The following is a 27,977-nucleotide window of genomic DNA, read 5'->3' as shown; positions in this document are numbered from 1 at the left end:
TTTCTACATACTTTTTCTACATGGTGTAGCAATCCCCTTTTAATCCCCAAATACAAGTTTCTATACATTTTTTTTGAAATAAAAATTCAACACCCAAGGCAGGAAAAAAATGTACTAAAACTCCGACTTTACAGTTACTGTGACAAGAACAAATTTATAGACCCACCATTTAAATTGTACTGCAACATTTTTCAAGGAAAAGAAAAGGTGTGTTTTTTTTTCTTGTTTTGTAAAATGCCCAGGCATTCTCGATTATTACAAATACTGGTCCACTTTTACAGTAATCAAGAAATTTTAATATATATAATATATACTAAAACCCCATCACCAAAAGAAAACAATATACACGCAGCCATTGCGGCATTTTTTTAATAACCTATGAAGCAAACTTTGAAAAAAAATTATCGCTCCAACACACATACACACAATTATTTTTTTACCCTTGTATGTATCCAATACTGTAAACGTATTTTTAAGACAGAGTGCACTAAATTTAACTTTAGAAAAAAATTAGCCGTTGTTCCTGAATGGTTTTTTTCATTCAACAATATCAACATGTGTCACTTGAGTTTTAAATCAGCAGTAAAAATCACCTCCACTCCACACCTAAGCAGCGTTGTCCCAAAACAAAAGGGGCTGAGGAAAGTCCAGCTATCGGATGTCCACGGTTGTGTTGGGTTTGTTTCTTCATTTGATTGGGTCTCATGGCATTTACAAGTCCTCTATCTTCAACCAGGAATTTTTAAAAATTATTTTTAATTAAAGGTGGCTTTGTTTCTAAAGAATGTATTTTTCTTGTATTATTTTTTTTAAAAAGTCTTTCATTTCCACAAAAAAAAAAAAAAAGGGAAAAAAGAAAAACAAGTTTTGCATTTGTCTCAAGAGACTCAAATAGGAAGATCAGTTTTCAAGGCACTCATGTCAAATTGAATGGCAGTAGAAAAACTGTCCAATAAATTATCATTTTACTTTTTTTTTATAGTGCCAGCATTGTGAATGCCACGCTTAGCAACACTGACACTCAATCTCAGCTGTCCCTTGCAGTTGAACCCACCTCTGGGCCAAAGAGAAAGAATATGCTGCAATTTCTTGTTTAGAAGCCATTTAATTTAAATGCAAACAAAAGCTTTAAAGTGCGGGTCAACAGAATTAAATGTCTAATCTGAATGATCCAATGTTTCGTCCCTTCCAACCTAATCGGAGATGAAACACAAAAACAAAAACAAAGGGGGAAGTAGCGCTGGGCCCCTTCGGCTGGGGTCTTCCCCTGCTGGCTAGGAAGAGGGGAACAGGAGGAGGCAGGCGCCCCGTCCTGCCCGGTCGTGCCGTCGGGATCCACCATCAGGGCGCTGGGCGCGTCCGCTCCGGGATCGAGTACCGCTTGGAGCAACACGAACCTGGGCCTGGAGCTGTCAAGTCAGAGGACGCCTGCGCCAAGTCCACCGGTTTCTTCCTTTCTGTGTCACTGCGGGCCACGGACCACCCATCGGCCCGGCCCGTTCCACGCAGCCGATTCCACAGCAGAGGGCCGAGCGCATCTCCCCGGGGCCCAGCCCAGGCCCAGGGACCGGGTGAGGACCTGCTGGTAACTACCAGGAGTGGCGCCATGTTCCATCCAGGGCCCTTTTGGGGGCAGCCTGGAAGCTGGGCTTCTCTCTGGATACTGAGTTAGTTAGTTGGGGGGGGGGGGGTCCCTTCCCTAGCTCACCCCCCACTCCCAGGTTTCCCTTCTATAACTTGAAGTCAATACAGAAAAAGGCCTCGGGGACCAGGGCCCCCCGCTCAGTGCTACATCTCCATTCCGCTTCGGACACAAAGTGCTACGATTGTAAAGATTGTTATCCGCTGTACATCCACCCCCTCCCCAATAAAAACAAACTTAAAAAAAAGTCCCCCCTCCCCAAACACATGCCACTTTTTAAATTTCAAAACAAAAATCATCAAGGAAGGAATTTAAAAAAAAAAAAGTAAACAACTTTAAAAGTCATTTAAGTGTTGGCTTCTTCACAAGAAATTACACATGCTTAGCTTAAGTTTCAAAAAAGCAGCGGCCCCCCCACACAAAAAATTATAATTTAAAAGATAGGTTTCCCTCTACATTGCTTTTGAGTCCTTGTTCAGACTACTGGGTGGAGATTTTTTTTTTTGTGGGTTTTTTGTTTTTGTGGTTTTGTGAAATGAAGAAAGGATGGATACCCAACAAAATCTTTTGAAAGGAATTTAAACAGAAAGAAGAAGAAGTAAAAAGAAAAGTACCTGCACATGCCCAAAAACTTACAAAAACCCAATAAATACAGAAATTATTGCACAGTTAAAAGGCTCCACAATTTTTTTTTCTTTTTTTTTTTCTTTTTTTTTAAACAGCCTTCATCAGGCTTCGGGTTTCCATAGGACTTCGCAGACACAGGTTAGGTTGGAGTGCCACCGCCTTCTTGGGGGTGACCCCCCCAAACCCTCACCACCATCCCCGGGGTGGGGGTGACGCAGCAGGGGCGATCAGCGGCGGTGACGCGGGGTGGGGCGATTCAGGTCAGCATTCTCTCGGTTGGCAATGGTTCCACTGTACAGGTGCGGGAAGCCTGGAGGTGTGAGGGGGAAATGGGGTGTGGGGTGGACAGGGGGATGTGGGAGGAGACCACCGCCCCCCCTGCGCGCATGCGCGCTGGCGTGTGTGCTGGCGTGCGGGCATGCGCGCTGGTGTGTGTGTGCGCGCGCGCCCTCGCGCGCTCAGCTCCTCTCGGCCTGCTCGATTTTGACGTCGTTCGTCAGCAAGTGCTCGCCGTGCCACTTCTTCATGTGTTTCTCCAGGGTGCTGTAGACGCTGAAGGGCATCTGGCAGATGTCGCAGCGGTACACCTCCTTGCCGATCTGCCCGTGCGTCTTCATGTGGCGCGTGAGCTTGCTGCTCTGCGCGCACGCGTAGTTGCACAGCTCGCACTTGTAAGGCCGCTCGCCGGTGTGGCTCCGCCGGTGCACCGTGAGGTTGCTGCAGTTCTTGAACACCTTGCCGCAGTACTCGCACGTGTCGCTGCGCCGGCCCTCCTTGGAGCTGGGCCGGCCGGGCCCGGGCCCGCCCAGGTGCGGCGTGCTGCCCCCGCTGGCCGTCCCGCTGCGCCCGGACAGCCCGCCGTCCAGCAGGTCCCCGGGCGGCGTGGAGAAGCGCAGGCTGCCGTTCTCCGACGAGTGCTCGGACGACGTGGCGAAGGGCGACTGGCGCGCGTCCGTGAAGCCCAGGAAGGGGTCCTTCATGAAGTGCCGCGAGGCCGCGTAGCCCACCAGCCACTGCGAGTACACGTTCTCGGACGGGATGAGCGCGGCGGGCGGCAGCTCCAGGTCCTTCTCCACCTTGATGCGCTTGGCCGCGCTGTTGAGCCCGGGGCTGGGCAGCGGCGCGGGCTTGCGCGGGAAGAGCCCGGGGAAGGGGTCGGCGCCGGGCCCGAAGCCGCCCAGGCCGCCGCCGCCCCCGCCGCGCCCGTTCACCGCGCCGCCGCCCACCACGCTGCCCGCCGCGCCCGCGTCGCCCACCGCGCCGCAGCCGCCCGCGCCGTCGTCATCCAGGTCGTCGTCGTCGCCCGCGTCCCCGCCGCCGCCGCCCGCCGTGCGCTTCAGGAAGGCGCCGCGCTTCTGCTTGTCGGCCGCCAGCAGGTCGCCGTAGGGCGGCAGCGCGCCCAGCCCCACGTTCTCCATGACCTTGCCCAGCACCAGCGCCTTCTCGTCAGCCAGCGCCTTCACCGCCGCCCCGACGCCGCCCGCGCCCCCGGGCACCCCGGCCACGCCGCCGCCGCCACCCCCGCCGACCACGCCGCCGCCGCCGCCGCCGTTCTCCCGGTTGCGGCTCAGCTCCGAGTCCATGCTGAAGCTGGACTCGGGGCGGCTCTCGTTCTCCAGCAGCAGCTCCTCCTCCTCCTCGTCCTCCTCCTCGTCCTCCTCCTCGGGCTCGGCGCCCAGCGACGGGTCGCTCTCGTGCGGGTGGTGGTGGTGGTGGCGGAAGTCGCCGTCGGCCGCCTTGAGGCCCTCGGCCGCCAGCTCGCTGGTGCCCGGCTCCGGGGAGCTGGCGGCCGACAGCCCGTCGTCCGAGCGGCCGGCCAGCGAGCCGGCCTTGTGCATGTGCGTCTTCATGTGGCGCTTGAGCTTGCTGGCCTGCGAGCACGCGTGGTCGCACAGCTGGCACTTGTAGGGCTTCTCGCCCGTGTGGCTGCGCCGGTGCACGATGAGGTTGCTCTGGAACTTGAACGTCTTGCCGCAGAACTCGCACGACTTGCTCTTGGCGGGCGGCTGCGGCGGCGGCGTGCCGGCGCCCGGGGGCATGGCGGGCAGCGGCGGCGTGCTCAGGAACGGGGACTTGGGGCTGGGCTGGAAGGGGTTCAGGAGCCGGTGCATAGGGTTGCCGCGGCCCGGCGACACGGGCGGCGGCGTGGAGCTGTTGCCGGCCAGCTCGCGGAGCCGCCTGGAGAAGTCCATGGCCGGCGAGTCCATGGCCATGGGGTTGAGGCGCATGACTCGGTCGAAGGCACTGGGGTGCTGGGCGACGAGCCCCATCTCCTCGGCGCTCAGGCGGTGCGGGTCCAGGTGGTGGCGCGGCGGCGGGCTGAAGAGGGGCGGCGTGCCGGGCAGGCGGCCCTCCCCGAAGCCCGGGTGCTCCCGCAGGATGGGGCCCGTCATGCGCAGCAGGTTGAAGGGGTTGCTGTCGCCCAGGAAATTCATGAGCGGGGACTGGGCCACGGCCTCGGGCCCCAGGGGCGGCGGGATGGTGAGCCGCGGCGTGAGCGAGCTGCTGGCCGGCCCCGGCTCCAGGTAGATGCGGAAGCCGTGCGTGTTCTGCGCGTGCTGCAGCAGGAACCACGCGCTGTTGAAGGGCTGCTTGCAGGTTGTGCAAATGTAGCTGGAAGGCTCATCTTTACCTGGGGAGACACAGGGACAGAAAGGCAGACGGCCGTGTGAGAAGGGGCAGGACGATTGGGGAAGGGGGGGGGCGAAAAGAGAGGGCACCGGCTGGGTCACACGGGGCCCCTGGGGGCCTGGCTTCACCCCCCTAAAGGTGTTCTGGTCCTCCTCTCTCAGAGGGACAGGAGGGTAGGTGGCTGAGAATACCTGACCTGACCAACCCTCTCCCCCCACACGCACACACCTAGTACCAGGAGTTATTAAAAGTAGAGACTCCATAAAACATAATCAGGGCAGACTTCATCCACATAGGGCGCCTTTCACACTCTAGCAGGCCCAGACCGGGTTCCTCAAACAAGGCACTGTTGCTGTTTAAAGTTCCCATCATTTGTGCTGGTGTGTGGATGGCTGTCCCCGGCATTGTAGACTCTAGGACATCCTGACTTCCAGTGTTGAGGGGGGTGGGACAAAATCACCATCCTCCTCCCCTCCCCTCCCTTTGGGATCAGTGTTTCTGGACCATACTTGATATAAGGGTGTTCCACAAATACCCAAATCAAGTCCTATTGTCCTAGCCTGGCACAGGTGGCTCACGCCTGTAATCCCAGATAAGCAGGAGGCTGAGGTCTAAGGATCACCTTCAAAGCCAGCGTGGGCAGACAAATCTGAAAGACTCCTATCTCCAATTAACCACCAAAAAAGTCAGAAGTGGAAGTATAGCTCAAATGGTAGAGCATCAACCTCGAACAGAAAAGCTGAGACAGAGTGTGAAACCTTGAGTTCAAGCTCAGTACCAGTACACAGATATACACACACACATACACAGCTGCATTTGCTTACAAGCATTGTGGATTTTTTCTTTAAAAAAAAAACTCATGAGATGATGTAAATGTATGTGTGTGCGTGCACGTGTGCGTGAGTGCACGCTACAGCTGGAGCTTGAACTCAAGGCCTGGTCGCCGTCCCTTAGCTTTTGCACTCAAGGCTGGAGCTCAACTACTGGAGCCACAACTCCACTTCCAGTTTTTTGCTGGCTAACTGGAGATAAAAGGTGTCACACCTTACCTGCCTGGGCTGACTTCAAACCATGATCCTCAGATCTCAGCCTCCTGAGCAGCTAGGATGATAAGCATGAGCCAAGGACACCTGGCTCCATTTTTCTTTTAGAGAAATCCGGTGATACCTCTGTATTTGAGAGTTTCACTACAGGAAAGTAAAGTTTCATACACCACACCTCCAGAATGTTGATACACGACCCAAGAAATTTAACATGTTGCATGTGTCTTCATACATGTCCCCCCATGGTGTGGAAACTGATCCTACAGACTTCCAACCAGGTGGGATACATTAGCTAAAGGAGAGCCTCGAAGTCTGGAATACAAATCAATGAAGGACAGTGGCCAAATGCAGCAGTACAGTCAAGATGAACGACTGAAAGCCCTGATTTGTCAGCAACTGGCACTAGTGACATCAGTAGCAAATTACAGCGGACATTGGTGGCACGGAGCCAAAATGTCACGGTCGTTGTCCATCATTGGGGCAGTCACAAAACAGAGGCCGAACCTTTCATCTCAAGCTGTCTGGCAGCTGCCCTCAACCTCGGGGCGAGGCCACTGCCCTGCCAGCCAGAGCCGTCCTAATGCTTTACCCAAGAGTGACAGGCGAGGACAGGCCCTGCCTTGTGTCATCAGCTACAATAGGAACAGGAACCCAGACCAGACCCGGCACGGCTGTGCAAGCTGCAATCTTGGGGGGGAAAAAAAAAACCTTCTGTTTTCTCAAACTTGCCTGTATCTGGAAGATTTTAAGGCGGACATGAACATTGTTAATAGTTGTTAGTAGTCTTGGATGAGGCCAAACATGCACACTGTCATGGTACCCCATTACAATCAGTAAGGGACTGTGGAGACATGGATACAGCTGTTCCACATCCTAGCTGCTCAGTCAGCCTGTTTAAAGTACTTCTGCAAGGCTAGGCATGGGTGGCTCACACTTGTGATCCTAGCTACTCAGGAGGCTGACATCTGAGGATTTGGGTTCAAAGCCAGCCCAGGCAGGAAAGTCCATGATACTCTTGTCTCCAATTAACCTGTAAAAAGCCAGAAGTGAAGGTATGGCTCAAGTGGTAGAACACCAGCCTTGAGCAGAAAAATCAAGCAGGAGCTTGAGGCCCTGAGTTCAAGTCCAAGTAGAAGCACAAAAAGGTAAGAAGAACATAAAGGACTTGTGCAATCCCAAGCAGAAAGTGTCTTTTCTCCACCCATTGAGAAGGGCTTCACCTTTTGTGATGTTTGCAGCCACATTAGTGGTCCTTTGTCACCTGCTTTAAAAATCACATGACCCAGGAATCATGCTCTCCCAATTCCATCCCCTGCTGCAGTCTACAGAGTATACCTCTCTCAGGTTTGCCTTGTCAGCTTCAACAGGGCCAGGACTGCTCAGATACCCCATGTACATTATTTCACCCAAAGGTGAATAGGGAATAGGGCAGAGATTCACCTGGACCACAGAGCCAAGAGGACTGGACACCTAGATATGCTTTTACAAGCCCAAGATTATTTATTTTACACATCACTGCCATCTGTATAATGAGTGGCATGGGAAGACAGTAAGTAAAGGGCAGAAAATCTCAAGGAAATCTAAGGCAATTTTTTCCTTCCTTCCTTCCTTTCTTCCTTCCTTCCTTCCTTCCTTCCTTCCTTCCTTCCTTCCTTCCTTCCTTCCTTCCTTCCCTCCCTCCCTCCCTTCCTTCTTATACTGGGGTTTGTTGAGCTCAGGGCCTGGGCACTATCCCTAAGCATTTTGCTCAAGGCTAGCCCTCTACCACGTAAGCCACAGCCCCACTTCCAGCTTTTTGGGTGGTTAATGACTATACAAATCTCATGGACTTTCTTATATGGGCTGACTTGGAACCACAATCCTTAGATCTCAACCTCCTGAGTAGTTAGGATTGCAGACATGAGCCACCAGGTGCCTGGTGAAGGCTGTTTACTTTCTGCGAGATATCAAGCAGTCCTGTCATCATAACGGGCAGTTTGGTCCTTCATACAGAAATGATGGTTCTTCCCTATTTTGCCTCAAAGGTCCTGGAACCCCCATGGTGCTCACTTCTGGGCTTCCAGGTGCACCATGTCCTACCCGGCAATGTGCTTGGGAAACTGAATGCCGTACCTCAGAGGGCTCACCGAAGGACGGACCAGAAGCATGTTTAGGCTGCTCCTCGCTTTTTGGGGGAGCAAGGCAGAATAAATAAGTAATAAGAAGATAAATGAAAGTCCTTTTTAGACACAAGGGCTAATAACACAAATGAAGAGCCACATCCTATGAAGTCATAGATTTTCAAGTTAAAGAGCATGTCTACACCCTTCACCCGGCTCCAACCACTCTAATTAATCGACTTACGGCACACACAGCTGCCATGGCTCTTGGTAGATTTAAGTCAGAATGTGCCCAGCCCCCTCTCAGCTCTTTTTTTTTGGGGGGGGGCGGGGAATCATGGGACCTGAACTCTGGGCCTGGGCACTGTCCCTCAGCTCTTCAGCTCAAGGCTAGCGCTCTACCACTTGAGCCACAGCACCACTTCCGGCTTTTTTTTTTCTGCTTATGTGGTGCTGAGGAATCGAACCCAGGGCCTCATGCATGCAAGGCAAGCCCTCTACCACTGAGCCACCTTCCCAGGCCCTTCCCAACTCTTTTTATTATCTTTGTTTCCTTGGGTAGTTCTGAAGCATTTCTTGCTCCTAGATTTGGTGACCCACATTTTTTCTAAAAAAGTTCTAGGGCATTCAAAGGCAGATAGGGAGTAAAGAAATAAATGATTACTTTTTTTTTTAACTCAGAATGGCCACTGCTGGAAAGCATGTTACCCAGGTGTTCCGAAGCTCAGTCAATCCCACTTCTTGTTAAATACAAAGAAAGAAAGACAGATTTGGAGGAGCACACATAAGATGCTCCCTGTCCGTAACTCATCACCCAGGAACTGGATGGAGACCTGTATTTATTCATTGAGTCAGACCGCAGGATCCCTTGGCATCGCGAGTAAGAGTTGTCTTTACCTGAGCTCCTGAACTGCTCTGGGTGGAAGACCCCGTCCCAAGACTGGCACCATTCCAAACAGTCAATGGCCTGACAAGCTTCCCAGTTTTCAAATACCTTCCAGCTCTCAAAGGTCCTCCCCAGACAACTCTTTCCTCTTCCTTTATTTTTTTAAAGAAAACATTCATTTCCATATTATGGTTTCATAGCCATCTCCCACCTAGAAGGAACCCTGAACATGGGGTTGCTCAGTTTTAAGAACTAAAAAGCTAGGCTGCTAGTGGCTCACACCTATAATCCTAGCTGCAAGGAGCCTGAGATTGGAGCATCACACTTAGAAGCTATCCCAGGCAGAAAAGTCCATCGGACTCTGATCTGCAACTGTCCAGCAAAAAGTCAGAAGTAGAGCTATGGCTCAAGTGATAGACCATTAGCCTTGAGAGAAAAAGCTCAGAGAAAGCACTCGGGCCCTGGGTAAGCCCCAGGACCCACACGCACGGACACACACACACACACACACACACACACACACACACACACACATCACTCAACAATGTCAGAGTCTTTGAAGAGCCACTTGGGACAATACTTGTAAGAAGCAGTGCAGTCACAGAGTGTTCATTGTACACGGAGGACTTAGGGCTGGGCCAAATGTTGCCTTTATCTCCCTCCTCCAGTTCAGCAGCACAGCGGGGCTGCTTTGGGAGTGACCAGACCAGATCCACATACACCACAGAGCCACTGTGGCTGCTGAGATTCCAAGGATACGTTGAGGCCTAGATTATTTAGAAACAGTTTACCCAGAAGCATCCATCCTGGCCTAGAGACCCAGACATGTCAGCTCCATTTTGCTCACGAAATCACACTGGGCTACTCAGAACTCAGAGTTGGCGCTTTCCTTGTCTGTTTCCTTCCCTCCTCTCTCAGATCTTTTTTTGTGTCAGTTGATAGAAACCCATGCTAGATCTTCTTTGCTTACTGGATCTACAGAGATCCCATGACATCTTCCTTCAAAATGACAACTGCTCCGGCATGACTGGATGATCTTCTACCTCCTCCCCAGTGAAGTCCTATTAACCTCTCATGCTTTCACATCATTAAGAGAGAAATCATACCCCAGTCTCCAGGTGAGATCTTGTCCTTATAAATCGCTCACTACCAGGCAAATGAGCAGTGGGTTTGTGTATTTTGCTTTTTGTTACCCAGCCTCAGACCAGGTCTTTGGATGTTTCAGGAATGTCTTCCGGTGTAACTCTGGCTGCAGTAAAACCCCAGAGGAGCTGTAATGCATCCTGCCTCATACAGTACAGGTTCCAGGAAGTAGAAACTTGCAGACATTAAGGAAACAGAATTTTTTTTTATTATGACACTCGGGAATGGATAGGAAACTGGACTCCATACTGAAATACTATTCTCCCTCTGCTAGTAGATTTTTTAAAATAAGCTTTCAATAATTGTTCCTCCTTACTGTGCTGATGACTCTTAATAAGACCAATAAAGGTATTAGGGATGTTCAATAAAAAGCACAGCTTTAATTGAGTTATTATCCAAAGACAAACACATCATTGATACCCAATGGAAGGGCATTCTGCCCTGAAAGGGATTTTGTGGCCACAACTGTGTGAGCAGGGGAACCAGTGCCTGAGCTTGGTTGGTCACTCTGCAGGTTATAAAGTCTTTCCCAGCCAATCTGGCATTTTCTCCCGCATGAGCTAGTTCATCATTGCTTATCATGGCTGGAGGGGCCAGGCAAGGCTGTACCTCTGCCGGCCGATGACAACATGAAGCTTAGAGAAACAAAGTCACAAGGCCAGAAAGTGGTGGGCCCATGCCTTCTGGGGCTTCCCCACCGAGATCAGCTGTGAGCTGGCCAGGCTGCCTCCAGACCTGCTGGGTATCTTCATTAGGAGACCTAATGAAGGGTCCACAAGATGCCGAGGGAGAGGAAGCAGCTCTCGGGGTGTCCTGCAACAAGTCTGGTCTCCTCTCTGGACTCTGGGATGTCCATCGGGGCTGCCCAAGCAGAGGGAAACTGCCTTGCTCTCTTCCAAACACTGACTGTGAGCAGAGCTATCTCCAGTTCCAAAATGATGATAATTAATATTGTGTTCAATGTTACTCTCCACCAACACCAAAGACAACACTGGTCATGCCAACTCCAGGAAGGCCATACCATGAGCCACGCCCAAGTCTACCACGGTAACCCAGGCCTCACACTGTGCTCCAACCCCCGACGTGCCAAATGTCATGGTGGCCATGTCACAGATGAGGAAACTGAGCGCTGGGAGAGATGGCGGGATGTGCCTGAGCCTCCACAGCTGACAAGTGTCTGGGCTCTCGTGTGTCATGCTGTTAGATGAAATCCAGGTCAAGAGAGAACTGTGCAGACGCCTAGAATCCCAGAGCCAAGGCACCAGGGATAGATTGGAAGTCGCTGTGTGTGCCTTGGTATTTTTACCTTTCATTCCAGCCCATGTGCTAACAAAATATTGAAATGTATTCTTTGGACTAGAATTGCAATCACTTGGTGAAATCACACCAATTTGCTCGTGGCAATGTGATACATGTCATTTGTTTAGAAGACAAAAAACTTTTCAAAGCAAGCGGTTCACAGAGGAGTGGTGTTTGGTGGTGTTACATTCATTCCCCTACACCAGTGCCTGTGGCAGACATTGCCAATCGATCCCAGCACTCTCCCCCAGGCCCTGGAATCTTCTTAAACTCCATACTCCTGAAAACCTTGACCAAATGAAGTGTGCCTGGGCCTCTTTGCTGTCCATGGATCTGGGCACACAAAAGCTCAGGAAGTGAAGGATCAGAACAGACAGTGCTGAATCAACTGGGTAATGCTTCATGTCCTGCTGAGGGTAATGAATACCTCTGCCTTTTGTTCATGCATTCATTCATTCATTCATTGAACAAACAAGGGCTGCGTTCCTTGTATGGGCCTGAATCTCTGTTGGTAACTGGGGATACCATTTAGCATCAGGGGTGGGGAGCAAGGCAGCACCTAATAACCTGCTCAGTTGTTTCATGAAATCTGTGAGTGGTACTCGGGAGATGCTTAGGGTGCTAGGACAGGGAAGCTGCAAGGGCTCAGCTATTTGGGGGTCAGGGACCTGCACTATGCCAGCCTTCTTTCCTCTCATCACCTCACGTTTGCAACGGCACCTCACGACACGTTACGAAGGAATAAAGAAGCAAGCCCTCGAGAACACATTGGTGGCCTGGGATTGTTTAATGAACAAGTTAAATTGCTGGCTGGATTCTAAGCTCCCTGCCAGCAGGACAGAGGTGGTCTTACGGACTGTGCATGTGTACCATCACGGCCTGTGGTCTGTGGTCACGAGGGGTCCCACGGCTTGGCACGTGTTCTCAGCCTTTGCCAGCAGGAGTCCCTGGTCCTTCTGGCCTCACTCTGGAGCCTCTGTTCAAGTCTCTGGATTTCCAAGGGTGTTGGGCACCGCGTTATGTCAGAGAAGGCAGCACCTTTTTTCCTGGGGTCCCTTGCTGTGCGATGAGGGACTGTTTTAGTTAAGGGCTTGAGATGAGGTCATCCACGAAGAAGGCACTGAGAACATGGGACACGAAGAGGTGGAAAAGATACCCCTTGTGCCATCATCGTGTTTGGTGTGTTTCCACAGTTGGTGTTCTAGAAGCCAGCTCTACCAGGACAAGGGCGTCTGCCCAGGCCTGAGGCACCTCCTGACTCCATGCCTGGGGCTCTTTCCACTACCTCAGGACCACCACTCAGGTACAGACTATAGCTCCGCACTTAGCAAACTACCTTTCCTTGGGCGTGCTGGATGCAGGCCCTGCCCAGCACCGCCTGTGCCTTTCACCAGCCACATGCTACCATCAGAGCACCAGGACAAAACAAGATCACCCTGCCACTGCCTACTGCATGGTGAAGGAGTGAGCTTCCCTCCCCTCAGTGCTCACAACCTCCCTCCCTGCCCCATTCTCTGCCACCCACCGTCTATTGTGCACAGCAGGCCCTGCCACCTGCCTCTCGGTCGTCTCTTTGGACTGACTGTTTTCACACCTACAAACCTGCTCCTCCATTGCCATTCTTGGGCCCAGAACACCTATCTCCAACTCTCTACCAGGGAGACAACCTTCAGATCCAGCTGATGGGAACCCTGTGTTCCCATGTCACTGCTCTTTCATCTTGACCTTGGTGTATTCCACCTGCCTACAGCACACACGTGCCACGCACTACGGGGCTTCTGTGATGTTCTGGGCATCAGGAGGATGCTGAGTCCTCCTTAGAAAGCAAGTTTCTACCCAGACCTTCTAGGAAAAGGAAACTAAGTCTCACCACAGTTGCATAGAGCCCGGGGTCGCATGGCTTGTTATGTGGAAACCAGGGATTCAGCCTGGCCCCAGGCTGGAGCTGTGTCTGGATGTACAGAAGACAGCTACCTCCCTCTCCCACCGGCACTGGGACTGCAATCAGCAGCCCTGAGAAAGGGCCTGACCCAACCATGCCCATTCCATTAGCACCTACAAATGCCAGACAGCTGGACAGGGGAAGCAACCTGCAGGGTTTCCAGGGCAGCAGTGAAGAAAGAGGCCTTAAGGTACTGGGAAACCCTCACACAGATTCAGTTCTGTGACCTCTATTTCTTTGGGTGGGGTCTGAGCTGCATAGGAAAAATGCCTGATTCCACCTGCCTGGGGTTAACTTAGGCTGCAAGAAAAAGCTCCGGACTTGCAGCCTTCCCCCTGCAACCTCAAACAAAGAGCTCCCCCCACTATGACTCTCCCTAGACGGCCAGCTTTGCCCAGAAATGCCAGCCAGCTTACTTCCCTCCCTCCAGGAAGCCACAGATGGAAGTCCGGGTATGGAGGCGGTGACACAGTAGACTCAGAACATTCTCAAGTCAAGCAGAAGCTACTGAGGAACTCTAGAATGTCCAGAAAGGAGGGGCAGGCAAGCAGAGGGACACAGAAGTGATGTTGAAGCTGGACCCCAGAGCAAGAGGTACCCCCAGGCAACAGAGAAAAAGGCCGGCAAGGCAGAGACCACATAAGTGCACAGGGAGCAGAATGCCTGGCTTGGAGAGGGAGAAAGCAGTTTGGCTTACCAAAGGACAAAAGAGAAACTGAGGACACAATACTCACCCACCACATCCGCCACCCATCCAGATTCCCAGGGCTCCCTCCCCTCTCACCAACCACCATCGCCATCCCCCAAGTTAACAAATGTTAAGCTCAGAGAGGCTCCTTCTAAGAGGAGAGAGTGAGGACGAGGAACGCCCAAGGCTTCATTACCTCTGCTTCTGAGCCCCACCAAGCTCTGCTCCCCCCTTTCTTCCTCCCTGCAATCTGCAGACGCTCTACACAGGAGTCTGGGCCAAGCCCTCTGAGCAGCAGGACCTGGCGAGGAAGGGCTGTCCTCATGGAGTCCAGAGTCCTTGAGACAGGGAGACATCTAGAAACTGTTCAAGCCATGGTGACTAAGGAACTGTGTGCTACTGGCTGGACCTGAGAGGAGGAGGAACATGGGGTGAGGAAGGAAGAGACCTCAGCGCTGAGGTCAGAAGGGAAAAAAATGAGGCCATGGTGCAGAGTAGAAAAGGAAAAGGGCATTCCTGCCAGAGGAAATCTTCCAGAAGATGGTATGGAAGGAAAGAAGGACCTATACTCAAAAGAGGAGGAGCAGCTGGAGGTGGAAATGACAAGTGAGGATGGGCATCCTTTTGAGGAAGGTCTAAAAACAGTTAGGAAACTTAGCAGGTAGAGCGCCAATCCCAGGGGAAAGTGCCAAAAGGAAGACAGACGCCTTTCAAGTCCACACCAGAGACCTACTCAAGCCAGGAACTATTTGGTTTAACAAAAATCTCTGTACAGCTTTAAAAAAAAAAACCCTCAGGTCAACCCTGTACAGAGCTTCAAATCCACCTCGCCAAACTGTGAAACCGTGTGTCACCAACAAATGAAACTTCCAATGCAGTCCAGGAGGATCAACATGGAAGAGACACTTTTTGAAATCCATCTAGCAAATCAGAATCCTCCAGGATTCTGTGAATCCACCTTCGGAAACAGGGTCTAGGCTCTTGGTAGAAAAGGAAGGTCTTCAAATGACACAATGGCTGCGGGCACCGTGCATGCTAGCTTTCCCAAAATAGCCTTGACTTCAACCGTTCGATTTTGTGGTGAGAACAGGTGTGCAGTCTCAGGCTCAGGAAACTGTCACCAGCCCCAAAACAGCAAAATCGCTGACCGCCGGGCATCTCAGGGTGGGGTGAAATGGTGGTGTTTGTCAGAAAGATGGAAGAGTGGGGGCAGGACACACGGCCCAAGGGGATGTCCCGTGTGGCAGCTCGGGGTAGTACTTATTACAAAATAAAACAACTGCCACAACGTTGCAGTGCTTACAAAAACTGCCACAACATCATCATCTTCAAAGCTACCCTCTCTGCACAGCACTCAAATTCACCAGAACGAGTTATCAGTCTTCTTTGAATAAGACAAATATGTTGGCTGATTCCCTTGAAATCTACTTCTGTTAGCCTTCCCTGAAAGGGGCCTATCTATGCCTTTGCAGGGAGGATTGGCAGGAACGGGGGGGGGGGGGGGGGGGGGCTGCTGCTGATACAGCTAAAGGCCCAAAAGAGGAAATTTGGTGGCGGGGGGGGGGGGGGGGCGGGGGGGGGGGGAGGGAAGATAGTGATAGTGGCTCACGCCTGTAATTCTAGCTACTCAAGAGTCTGAGATCTGAGGATCATGGTTCAAAGCCAGCCCAGGCAGGAAAGCCCAGGAGACACTTATCTCCAATTAATCAGCAAAAAGCCAGAGATGGACCTGTGGCCAAAATGATAGAGTACCAGCCTTGAGTGAAAAAAACTAAGGGCCAGGCTCCAGTGGATCACGCCTGTAATCCTAATCTACTCAGGAGGCTGAGATCTGAGGATCATGGTTCAAAGCCAGTGGGGGCAGGAAAGTCTGTGAGACTCATCTCCAATAAACTACTCAACAAAAGCTGGAAGTGGCACTGTGGCTCAAGTGGTAGAGCACCCGCCTTGTTGAAGAGATGAGAAACAGCACCCAGGCCCAGAGTTCAAGCCCCACTACCAAACAACAACAACAAAAAAAAAAACCTAAGGGAAGTTGCCTGGCCCAGAGTTCAAGCCTCAATAACAGCATTTCAAAAAAAGAAAGAAAGGAAAAGGGGGGGCAGGGGGAGAAAAGATGCAGGCATGAACCACAGCTCTTCTCTCAAGTAGGATCTGAGTCTTTCCTGAAGACACTGGAAGTTTCTCCTCCCCGTACATCACCACCTCCTTCACAGGCAAGTCTAGACCCATCCTTTCCTTAAATCCACAAAAATCTCCACTTTCTACCCCAAGAAGTATGGCAAGAGCAGTAAATCTTGTTTTAATGGAGTGTACATTTAGCTCCTTAGAGCTAATTGGCATTATGGAGAGCTTCGACGCCCGGTTATATAGGTTAGCCAATGCAGAGGGGACTCATTACCCACACACTACAAACAAGTAGTAATATATGTATATTGTTCAGAGTAGTGTTATAGCAAAAGTGTTCCGGTCCGCAGGGATTGATAAAGCACAAGAAAACAGCAGATATGCACTTGTAAATTTGTCTCATTTGTCTCTGAAGTTAAAGGTTATTCCCTTGTTCTGAATTTGTAATAAAAACATGCTAGCCCAGGGTTTGTGGAGAATGTTTGAATATTTAAATTGTGTATAATGATAGGCAATTATAGGGTAAAAACTGGACCTTATGAATGAGGAAGGGCTGCACGGATCACCCAATATTTACCCCTGATGGCTCATTTATCTACACTGCATTTTGTAAGAACCTTCTCCCGTCGCCCTCCCAAAGGTTCCCTGAGCCACACCAGGTCTCAAAGCCCCTATGCAGGGACCTGCCAAGCATGGCTTTGCCTGGGTGGTAGCTTCTCTTCCTTGCTTTTGTTGTTTTGTGTGTGGTGGTTTTGTTTTTTTTTTTTTTTGCTTTAGTTTTGGTTTTTGTTTTGTTTTAGTGTTTGTACCAGCACTGAGGCTTGAACTCAGGGCCTAGGCACTGTCCCTGAGCTTTTCTGCTCAAGGTTAGTGCTCCACCACTTGAGCCAGAACTCCACTTCTGACTTTTGGTGGTTAATTGGAAATAAGAGTCTCACAGACTATTCTGCCTGGGGCTGCCTCTAAACCACGATTCAGATATCAGCCTCCAGAGTAGATAAAATCATAGGCATAAAAACTGACTTCTGGCCTTGTCCTTTCTCTCTTTCTCTTTCTCCTTTTTTTCTTTCTATCTCATCTTTGTCTCTATCACTTTCTCCTTCCCTTCCTTCCTTATATCCCTCCCTCCCTTCCTCCTTCCTTCCTTCCTTATCTCCTTTTAGTTTTGTTTCCTGAAATATTCACAGTTCTGAGAGTGGGTGCTAAGCCTGTGGGCTGCAGCCCTTTCTAGAGGCAGCCAGTGCTTGTGTGTTGAAGAGGCTGGGTGCAGGGAGGAACAGGGTCCCTTTCTCCGCCCTCCCCTCCCCCGGGAGGGCAAGGAGCTGGCAGGGAGCCCCAGCTGTGCCCAGTTGCCTGGGGCGGGGGCAGGAGCTGGCGCGGGAGCTCCCACACTGGAGCCCAGGTGCCCACCCAGTCGCGGCCGCCTGTCTGCCCAGGTTAACCAACTGCAGTGTTAGAGAAACTCCAGCCAGCTTGTCACGGAGCACAAAAGTCATCAGCCAGTGAATGTTCTTTTCTGTACCACAATTAAGACGAATCAATACGACGTGCCACAAATGGTATTTTACTCTCAATAAGAACTGGAGCTGAGTTTATTCAGAATATTTTAGCGCTTCCCCGGGGGATTTTGGGCCGACGCAGATGGCAAATAAAGTACTCAGCCTAAGGCTACAGCACATTATGGTAATTCTAATGTCAGATGTACTTTAATATACAGCTCTATTTAATCACCCCATTATTCCACATTTCCATATGAAAAACCTGCGGCTCTTCTGCAGCGCTTTGCCTCTGCCATGGTGCCAAGCATCCTCCAGCCGCTGCCGGCAGCCGCTGGTCATCACCGCCAGCCACAGCCTGACAGCAGCGGAGTTTCTGGGTACCCGGATGCACGCTTAGAAAACCGGAGGATTCGGAGACGGGCCAACACTACCACCCCAGAAGAGAGCTGGTGTGTCTTCACACAAAAATGCAGGGGTAATGTCTCTCTTTCTCTCTCTCTCTCTCTCTCTCTCTCTCTCTCTCACACACACACACACACACACACACACACACACACACACACACGGGAGAGAAAAGGAATGTCAGCAAGCAATTCCAGCCCCACTCAACACACCTCTCTCCAAACGCCAATAGCCCCAGCAAGGTGGCTGCATGGCCAGAGCTAGCTGTGGTTCTGGCTCTGTTCAGTGACCCGCAGGGGCTGTGCCAGTTTATCTTCTCATCACCGACCACCACCCCCGGAGGACAGCATGAAAGCACCATGGGCAGATGCCAAGAGGCAGGAGGAAGCGTGCACTGGCAGAGAAGGCTAAGCTAGTGACAAAGGAGGTGGGGGACGGGTCGGGTGGGGCTGGGGAACCACAGCCCCAAACTGTACCATCTTCAGCTACAGGGTCCCTGGACGGTCCTGCCAGGCCACACCCAGAGAGCCTGAAAATCTAGATGCTTAGACACTGGGGGAGGGATGTCCCAGGAGTTTGAAATGTCTGAAATACCTCCAGGCCTGCTCGGCCCCGGAAGCCTGGGTTCTAGCCGAGTCCAGAAAAATCACAAGAGTCCAGAAAAATCACTCTAGTGATTTTCTGGCGATCCAAGAAAGCCCAGCACGATACCCACTGGCCCCCAGATTCTAGATTTCTCAAAGATGGCTCTGCTGATAGAAGCAGTGACACCAGGCACCGATCATACTTGGTGCTCCAGCAATGAGCCACCATTTAAAGCCACCGCATGATTCTTGTAAATGGTGACAATGTGTACCATTAGAACAAGGCGCCTGCCCAGGAATGGGTTGGGTCCAGTCCCTACCTTTGGGCCAAAAGATCTCAAAGAAAAGAGGGAAAGAGAGGGAGTGGAGAAAGGAGGGAAGGAAGGACAATAAAAGCAGAGGTCCCAGAGAACATTCTAGGAACACTGACAAAGGCCCCCAAACTGTCCATCCTTAACCAGGAAGACTCTCAGGAACTAATTCTAGTAGAGCTGTCCTTAAGTTTAGCATAGAGAAATGTTTATAGAATAATCATAACCAGCATATGCCAGTACAGACATCTGGTCTACCTGGCCATACATGTCCTGCAGGAAGGCCTGTTAGGGCCAACTGGACACTCAACCCCACAAGGCCTATCACGGTCACCCTCAAACAGAGGTGTCCTACAACAACTTTTATACACATGTGTGTTTGCCAACACTGCGGCTGCAAGTACATTTTTTTGCTCAAAGCTAGCACCATAGCTCCACTTCTGGTTTGTTCATAGTTAACTGGAAATAAGAATTTCATACATTTTCCTGCCTGGGCAGCTTTGAACCTGGATGCTCAGATCTCAGCCTCCTGAGTAGAGAAGATGACAGGCGTGAGCCCCTGACACTCGGCTTAATAACTTCTTAAAATATACACTTCAGGGGTGAATTCCACCCTGTTATTTCTTGTGGGTGTGTGTGTCTGTCTGTCTGTCTGTCTGTCTGTGTGCCTGGGGTTTGAGCACAGGGCCTTGGTGCTGTTTGTGAGCATTTTGGCTCAAGGCTAGCTCTCTGCCATTTGAGCTACAACTCCACTTCCAGTTTTTTTTTATGCTTAATTGGAGATAGGAGTCTTATGGTTTTCCTGCTGAGGCTGGCTTTGAACCCCAATCTTGGCCTCTTGAGTTGCTAGGAGTACAAGTGTGAGCCACTGGTGTCTGCCTAACCATTTCTTATTCTTTGTTTTTTGTTTTTGGTCAGTTGTGGAGCTTGAATTCTGGGCCTGGATGCTGTCTCTCGGCTCTTCAGCTCAAGGCTAGTGCTCTAACACTTGAGCCACAGTGCCACTTCTGGCTTTTTCTGCTTATATGGTGCTGAGGAATCAAACCCAAGGCTTCATGCATACAAGGCAAGCACTCTACCACTGAGCTACCTTCCCAGTCCTATTTCTTATTCTTAAACACACAGACAGAGACAAATACGCTCTAGGACCTTTTCTGGTGCTGCTGGTTTGGAAAGCAAGCTAGACCAGTAGTTCTCGGCTTTGCCCCCTCAAGGACTTTGAAGGGTATTTTTTTTTGGGGGGTCCGGTCGTGGAGCCTGAACTCTGGGCCTGGGCACTGTCCCTCAGCTTTTCAGCTCAAGGCTAGCACTCTACCACTTGAGCCACAACGCCACTTCTGGCTTTTTTTTCCTGCTTATGTGGTGCTGAGGAATCGAACCCAGGGCCTCATGCATGCAAGGCAAGCGCTCTACCACTGAGCCACCTTCCCAGCCCCTGAAGGGCATTTTTTTTGAGGTTCATACAACTAACAGAGTTGGGGTGGTCCTGGTGTCTAGGATAATAGAAGCTTCACAACATCTTACAAGGCACAGGACAGCCTCCCCTTGAAGAGTGCCCACGCTCCAAGATCCTGCAGCTCCAGGCACACGAACAGCCCAGGGCTGGACCCACAGCTTCAACACTGGCCTCTTGTGGGCACTTTCCCTGAGCCTACCAGAACAGACTGCAAAGAGGGAAGCCAGAAAGCCAGAAGAGGGAGTGAGGAAGCGTGTGCAGGGTGGGAGCGAGAGAGTGATGCTGAGAAGATCCAACAGAGCAGAGCGGGGACGTGCGGGGCGGGGGTGGAGGGGGGGAGAAGGGGTCACATCATTTCCTTTTGGCAATGAATGAACTGTGGAAGCCCAGTCTGTTTCATCAATCCAGAAAGCACTGGAATGTCAGCGTTGCCTGCAGCCGTGAATCCAGGGCTCCCGGGGAGCCTCGTGCCTTGGACAGGAGACGGGCGGCTTGAACTGGCAGAGAGAGAGCAGTCCTCTGCCACTGGCCAGCCACCAAGAAGCGCTCTGGGCTGGGGCTGCCTCCCGGCCAGAGTTCGACTGGGCATCAGGGCTGCCCTAGATTCCACCGCTCAGCTCGGCTGTGAACCTTGCAACGGTGAGCGGCTGCAGGAGCTGAAAACCCAAATCTACTTCCTGAAGCCAGCGAGATAAAAATATCATTTCTGCTGCGTACACCCCTCTCACGCTGCCATCGTGGATGGAGGACTTGAGGGGGAGAGGGGGGAGACGCCTGGGGGAGGAGGGGGAATGACCACATAAGCTTCAGTGATTTCACACACACACACACACACACACACACACACACACACACACACACACACACACACACACACACAACACATGATCCAGAGAGATTACGTACAAAGTACAATTAAGAGACGCTCGCATCCTGAGGTCTTTCCAGAACGTGCTGCCTCTGGAATATTTTTAGAACAATCACTGGAGTGATTTTTCTTAGTTGTAGAGCCACTCCAAATTAGAAAGTCGATTTTTTCCCCTCTATTTGCAGAAGTGAGCCGGCCGCCCTGGCCGGGTGCGCGTGTTTGGCTTGGCAGCTGTTCACAATACATTCTTGGCAGCTTTTCTCGGCAGCGGCGCACCGTGAACCTGCATCTCGGATACAGTAGCGTTTTCATTTGAAGCGTCCCAGCCACGCTTCCCTAATAACTGCCTGGGAACTGAAGAAGAAGAAGAAGAAGGGGGGGGGCACCCTGTAAGCCCAGCCCAGCCCTTTAAATGGGGCACAGGGCTCACCACAGTGCGAAGGGCAACCCCAGCCTGGGGATTTCGATCCGCAAGCGCGGCTCTCATGAAAAGCGGAAAATGAAACAATGCCACCGGCACGTTCTGGGGACAACAGAATGCCACCCCTTCACTTCACCCCTGCCAACCACCCTCCACACACACACACACACACACACAGAGCCTTCTAGCTCCTTCCCTCCGCCTGCTACATTTCTTGATGGTGGGGAGGCGCGGGCATTGTACCCTGCCAGGTGCCAAGAGTCTCCGATTCGTTGAAGTTAGGTGGCCCACACTGGGCTAGAGCTGAGGGCCACACAGATTGAGCTCGCCTACTTCTAGACCGTGAATGACTAAGCTCCACTGGGAGCTCTTAGTTTGTTTCCTCCTCTGCAGATGGGGATAAAAACTAAACCAAGGATGGAGAGAAGAGGCTGGAGTGGGCCTTGCTGCCCGTCAGAGCTCAATAGCAAAAGCTATTTAATGGGAGGAATGTCAACGAGCAAATGTAAGCAAGAGAACGGGGCCATGAGGGTCCCATCTTAGGACCCCCTGGGCTCCCCTGATCAGGAGCTCTGTCCCTCCCTGGGGGAAGTCGTTCAGAACGGGGGACAATATCTGCTTCTCCCTGGCATCAAGAAACGAAGCTATTTCGGCCTCTTAGAACCGGCTCGGCACTAAGTCTCCGATTCACACATTCCCTTTTCTTTCTGTGTTGTTTACAAAGGTTTCATTATGTTTTCAACTAATCAGAAAGGCCCCGCTAAAACACAATTAACATGTGATTATAAAAAAAATTAAAATAGCTTCCAGAAGAAGGAAATGTAATTAAGTAGAGAATGCTTTTCAATAAGTGCTTGCTTTAACCCATTGTCAGAACACAGTCTCCGTTCGTCCACAATGCCTAGAACAGATGCCAAGGGCAGAATGTTAAAAGCAAGTGAAGAGGAGAGAGAGAAAAAGAAGGACATTATTTTTTTTTTCTGGGGGAAATAACCATTACTTGGCACAATGTGCTGAAGAACTCAGATTCCGGCTGCAGAAGGTAACCTCTGCAGTCCTACCGCGCCGTGGAAACATTCCCTTCCCACTCACAGAAAATGAATGACTACAACCAAACTCAAAACAATAATGAAAGGCTAAGTAGCCAAAGAAACAATAGTCAGACTCAAACATCTCCAAGGACCACAGGGAACGCACATTCTCATCCAGGCCAACAAGATCTGAATCACGACTTTTTAATTCTCTATGTTTTATTTTCTTTTCCATCATTTCAGCCAAATTGCAGAAGAGAGCTGTCTTTTAAAACTCCCATGGGCCAAGTATCAGTGGCATGGCGCATGCCTGTAATCTTACATACTTGAGATTCGACAAATCACAGTTTGAGTCAGCAAGACCCCAATCTCGACAAACAAGTCGGGGGTGGTGGTGGTGGTGGTGGTGGTGGTGGACTCTTAGTCTGAGACTGGCCCCCATGAAATGGACAAGAACCTATCTGAAAAATTACTAAAGCAAAGGGGCTGGGGGGCATTGCTCAGGTGGTAGAGCACCTGCCTAGCAAACTCAAGGCTCTGAGTTCAAACTATAGCATTAAAAAAAAGAAAGTTCTCCCAATTCAAAATGGATTGTTAATCACTCATCCTAGAAGTCAGTGGACAAATCACAGGACTGTCATTCTCCCCGTCCTGAGGTGATACTCCAAACCCTTCCGTGGGCCCCTGGGATCCAGCGGTGTTGCTGGTCCCAAAGCTGGGCAGAGTGAGTCCAGGCACCAGGCATTAGGATGGTTTCCACCAAACGTGGCTCCAAAGCCAAGGGCAAAGTCAAAGATTCCCCCCACAAAAAAGGGGGACCTTGTGAGAGTATGCACTCACCACCACAAAACCCCAGTCCTCCCCACCATCCTCCTGAACAAGATGGAGAAGTCAGATGAAGGAGTGCAGGGGACTTGTCCTCAGCACAGGCTGAGCATGAAAGCGCATGCTCAGATCCAAACATCCAAGACCCCGGGGCAGCCACAGAGCTACAGCTCTGGGACAAATATCCATGGTGGCTTTCGGAGGTGGGGGGGACATGATTCCTCTGCCCTCCCTCTCTTCCCCCCCCCCGGGCCACTCAGAACCCCATCCAGTGTGGCTCCCTGTGCCTCGGAAATATAGGTTATGCCAGTTGTGAGCTGTGTGACCTAGGCACGGAGCTGAGCTGAATGTCTATAAAGTAAGGGAATCCGTGACAGATCCTACCCTAGGGCTGGGTACCCTCTAAACACAGGGAAGACTGTCCCCTAAACCACGCCCTGAGGAGGCTGATGGGCTAGCACATAGCTCGCCATCCCCCTGCCCCCCTAGCTCTCCCAACAGGCCCTAAAGGAGAATCTGAGGAACAGGAATATGACCCATTTCCCCATGACTGACCCCCCACAATGAAAGAAGCCACCACAGGACCAGGCTGGCTGGTAGGCTCTGTTCTTCTCACCAACAGGAAGCTCACAGAGACCTGCAAAGAAGGGGAAACTGAGGCTGCACAATGAGAGATAAGACTTCCAGGCTCTGACCAATCAAAGCTTCCTGGGTCTGTGCAGGAATCATCTGAAGCAAAGCCAGACAGGGCTCCCAGGAAATGAGCAGAGGGAGCTAATCCTGGCTCCCGGTGCTGGCCGGCTGCGCACATCCCGATGTGCCCCCCAATGCTGCTCCACAGCCCCTATTACCAGATTGCTTCCCTGGACTCAGCACCCCAAAACAATGGCCTCCCCGCCCTGAGCACTCTCTGAAAATCCCAGTGTGTTTAGTGTCCCCTATAAGGCTCAGCCACCTTGCATTCCAGATGGAGAAAGCAAGGCTCAGAGACATAATACAACCTGCCTGAGGCCACACAGCTCATACCCATCCCCGGGGTCTGTAACACAATGGCAGTGAAAATTCAAGGAAAAAAAACAACAACTTCATAATAAGGCTCCTTAAGACATCACCAGACCCCCAAAACAGAGGCCTCACCAGGACAGAAGCCAGGCGCATTCATTCATCCCTGCATGCCTTCCCCAGGCAGCGCTATCTGACACCTAGTAGGTGGTCAGCCAACACCTCTGGACACAGCTGAGCAGCCCTCCTGCCCGCTGCCCCGAAGAGCCGTTAAAATTCTGCAGTCGGCGCCTGCCCTGTGCGTCTGCCCGGCGCAGCAAGAACTGACAATTCTTCCTAGATAAATATCTGGAAAGAAGTCGGGAAACAATTAAAACTAGAAGCTAATAAATGATGAAGAAGCCCAGACGCCAAGTCCTGGCCCACTTCCCAGTCTTCATTCATGCAGCAGAAGAGCCCCAGCGGTCCGAGGCTTCGAGAGGGCAGCTGGGCAGTGGGGCTGTCCGGTGTAATATAAATGGGAATTTGATATGATCAAATGTACTCAGCGCAGTCCCACAGCAGACACCATCTCCCAGCCCCCCTCCCCCCCCCCCCCGTTCCCCAGCCAAGCCCCCTTTCTCGGGGATCACGTGACAGACCATCTTGTAACCAGGCAACCAGGAAGAGGAAAGGTTCCCAAGTTCCTCCACATGAGCCAGGACAGCAGACTCTGCTCACGGTGGGTATTGGCCATGACAACCTCTTCTGAACCTTAAGAAATAGGGTAGGAGCGGAGCACCAATGTACTCCTAGCTATGCAGGAAGCTGAAATCTGAGGATCACAGTTCAAAGCCAGCCCGGGCAAGGAAGTCCATGAACTCTTATCGCCAATGAACCACCAGAATACTGAAAGTGGAGGTATGGCTCGAGGGGTAAAAGCACAAGCCCTGAGCAAAACAGGTAAAGGATAGCAGCCAGGCCCTGAGTTCAAGCCCCAGGACTGGCACCAAAGTAAATAAAGTAAGCAAACAAGTAAATAAATAAAGTAAGCAAACAAATAAATAAATAAGGGCAGAAGCACATTAGCGTATCTCCAACAGGGAGGCCTAAACATCCCAGCATCCCCCGTTCCCGGTCCGTGCCAGGTCGCAGACCAGCCCATTTCACAGCACAGCCCATGTCCTTTCCAACCGCCACCATGGTGGAAGCTGCCTCCCAGCAGCCTTTCTGGAATAGCCCTTCCTTGCCGCCCTGATCACTCGGTACCTTGACTGTACCGGCAGACAGGTGCCCTCGAGTTCCTGGCGTGTCAGCAGCCCTGGAAAGCGCCTGGCAGAGGGCACACCTTGTATCCAGGCACAGGGCAGGTAGCAAGGAGGTACCGAGATTCCTACACATGAAACAGAACCCTGTGTGCGGTGAGCACGTGCCCGCATAAGGTTTTCTGAGGCCCCATAAATCCAGCACCTCAGCTGGCGTGGGCACCTCTCAGGCTCAGCCATTTTCCCAGGAAGGTAGCACAGGCCACTCCCCCAAAGAAGAGCTCTGACCATGAAGCACGGAGCAGAAGGGCAGAGGAATCTACTTCAGAACCTACTCTGCACACTCGTGGCTCACACCCGAGGTCTGAGGATGGAAGATCGAAGCCAGCCCAGGCAGACAAATCCAAAAGGATTCTTATCTCCGATGAGCCTTCAAAAAGCTTGAAGTTGAGGTGTAACTTAAATGGTAGAGCAACAGCCTTGAGCACAAAGCTAAGTAAAAGCTCAAGACCCTGAGTTTAAGTCCCAGTATTGGCACCAAACAAACACAGCAAACAAAGCAAAGCAACCTACGAAGTGCTGAAAAGGTGGTACTGTGCGCATGATCTTGGAAATTCACCCTCACCGGTGAGTATTTTGTACTATTTTGTATTTTGTTTTATTGTTTCCTTTTTTTTTGCAGGTGAAGGAACAGAGGCTCGAGACCAGAACCAGAAGCTACAGGCCTGTTGGTCTGCCTTCCTTGCCTGGCCTAAGACAGGGCCTTTTGCTCAGAACCATCAAGTTTAAGGGCACCAGGGAGACAGCTGGTTGCAGGAGGTGGATGCAAGAACAGTTAAGAGCAGGTGAAAGAGAAGAGAAAGGCCCATGGGCAGAAGGGCATGGGTACAGGGGTGGGAAGAGTGCTAGGACCTCCCTGGGGCTAGAAGATCCCATTACCCATCTCCTCCCTGTCAGCCGGAGCCAATAAGAAAGGTAGGGCACCGTGCTCTGAATTCAAGGCAGAGCTGTCATTTTATTTCTTGCTCTCCATTATCTATGGCATACTTAATAAAGAAAATGAGTGAAGATGGAAAATTGAAAACTGGAAGAAGAATATATATGTCTATATACATTTTTTTTTTCATGAGGCAAGCCTCCACGGTGGCAAGGGCTCACTGGGGAGGAAGTGAGGAGCTTGCTGGGAATGGAGCAGGAAGAAGTACCCACCGGTCTAGTGAGGTTCTTCTGGCAATACCACAATGCCAGCCAGCCCCGCTCCTGCTCCTTGAGCTCCATGAACAGAATCTGACTGCTCCTAACGGCTCTATCTGAATGGAAATGACTCCAGCCAGAGGCCGGTGGACGATTTAAGATTGGCACCTGGGAGGCTACCTTCAGCAAGGCCCACTCCTGAACCACACACTCTGGGCTCAGGAGAGGGGGAGGGGGTCTTGGCCCCGGACTCCCCATTTAGAGGCCTCAGCGGGGCATGGAAGTAACACCCATACACAGAAGGCGCCCCCAAAGCACCCGGGTGTGGCTGGGCTGGGAAGCCATCCATCAACACAGCCGAGACAAGTGTCTTCAGTGCGCATCCCCCATTACAGCTGGGGCCTGGATGGGTTTCTGGGAAGAGGAAGGCAGCGCTAATGAAACCACAGGCTTGGCAGAAAGCTGCAGGTACAAGGCACCCAGTGAGAAACTTGTTTCCAATCAGCCAAAGTCACGGAAACTTCTGAGGTGCTGGGTTTTGGGGTTTTCTTTCAAGGCTCCCTTTTTTGTTGTCTCCTTGTAGAAAACTTGAGAGAAAGAGCAGGATGATAGAGGGGTTGGGCATAGTGGATCACGCCTATAATACCAGATACTTGAGAGGCAACAGGAGTATCACGATCGATCCAAGGATAGTACCAACCAAAGATAATGATGCAAGGCTCACTTAGGAAAACACACACACACACACACACACACACACACACACACACACACACAAACACACAAGATCCTCTCTGAAAGATAATTAAGAAGAAAAAAAAGGTTGGGAGAATGGCTCAGATGCTTAGCAAGCACAGAGCCCTGAGTTCAAAACTCAGTATAACCAAAAAAAGGGGGAGGTGGGGGAAGAAGGGAGATAGAGAAGAAAATTTCCCTCTGGAGCTGAACAGGAGCACTCAGACCTCCGCGACTTGTACCCTCACTGTATACGGCTCTGATATCTGCTTGGCACT

At 51.3% G+C, this 27,977-nt stretch overlaps 1 protein-coding gene across 4 annotated transcripts in view; it reads right to left on the bottom strand.

Annotated features, from left to right (window-relative positions):
* Positions 1-210: 210 nt before the first annotated feature.
* Bcl11b (BAF chromatin remodeling complex subunit BCL11B) overlaps positions 211-27,977 on the bottom strand; it is a 96,799-nt gene continuing 69,032 nt past the window's right edge. For all 4 annotated transcript variants that reach the window (XM_042692767.1, XM_042692769.1, XM_042692768.1 and 1 more), the window contains one exon: positions 211-4,901. In XM_042692767.1, coding sequence (XP_042548701.1) covers positions 2,728-4,901 — 2,174 coding nt within the window. In that variant the 3' untranslated portion in view covers positions 211-2,727. The remainder of the gene's footprint in view (positions 4,902-27,977) is intronic.

Source organism: Dipodomys spectabilis, unplaced genomic scaffold (genome assembly GCF_019054845.1).
Source record: "Dipodomys spectabilis isolate Male_0828 unplaced genomic scaffold, ASM1905484v1 ptg000157l, whole genome shotgun sequence".
Taxonomy (NCBI): Eukaryota; Metazoa; Chordata; class Mammalia; order Rodentia; family Heteromyidae; genus Dipodomys; species Dipodomys spectabilis.
Note: the sequence above shows the minus strand (reverse complement) of the source record. Positions and strands in the feature narration are given on the sequence as shown.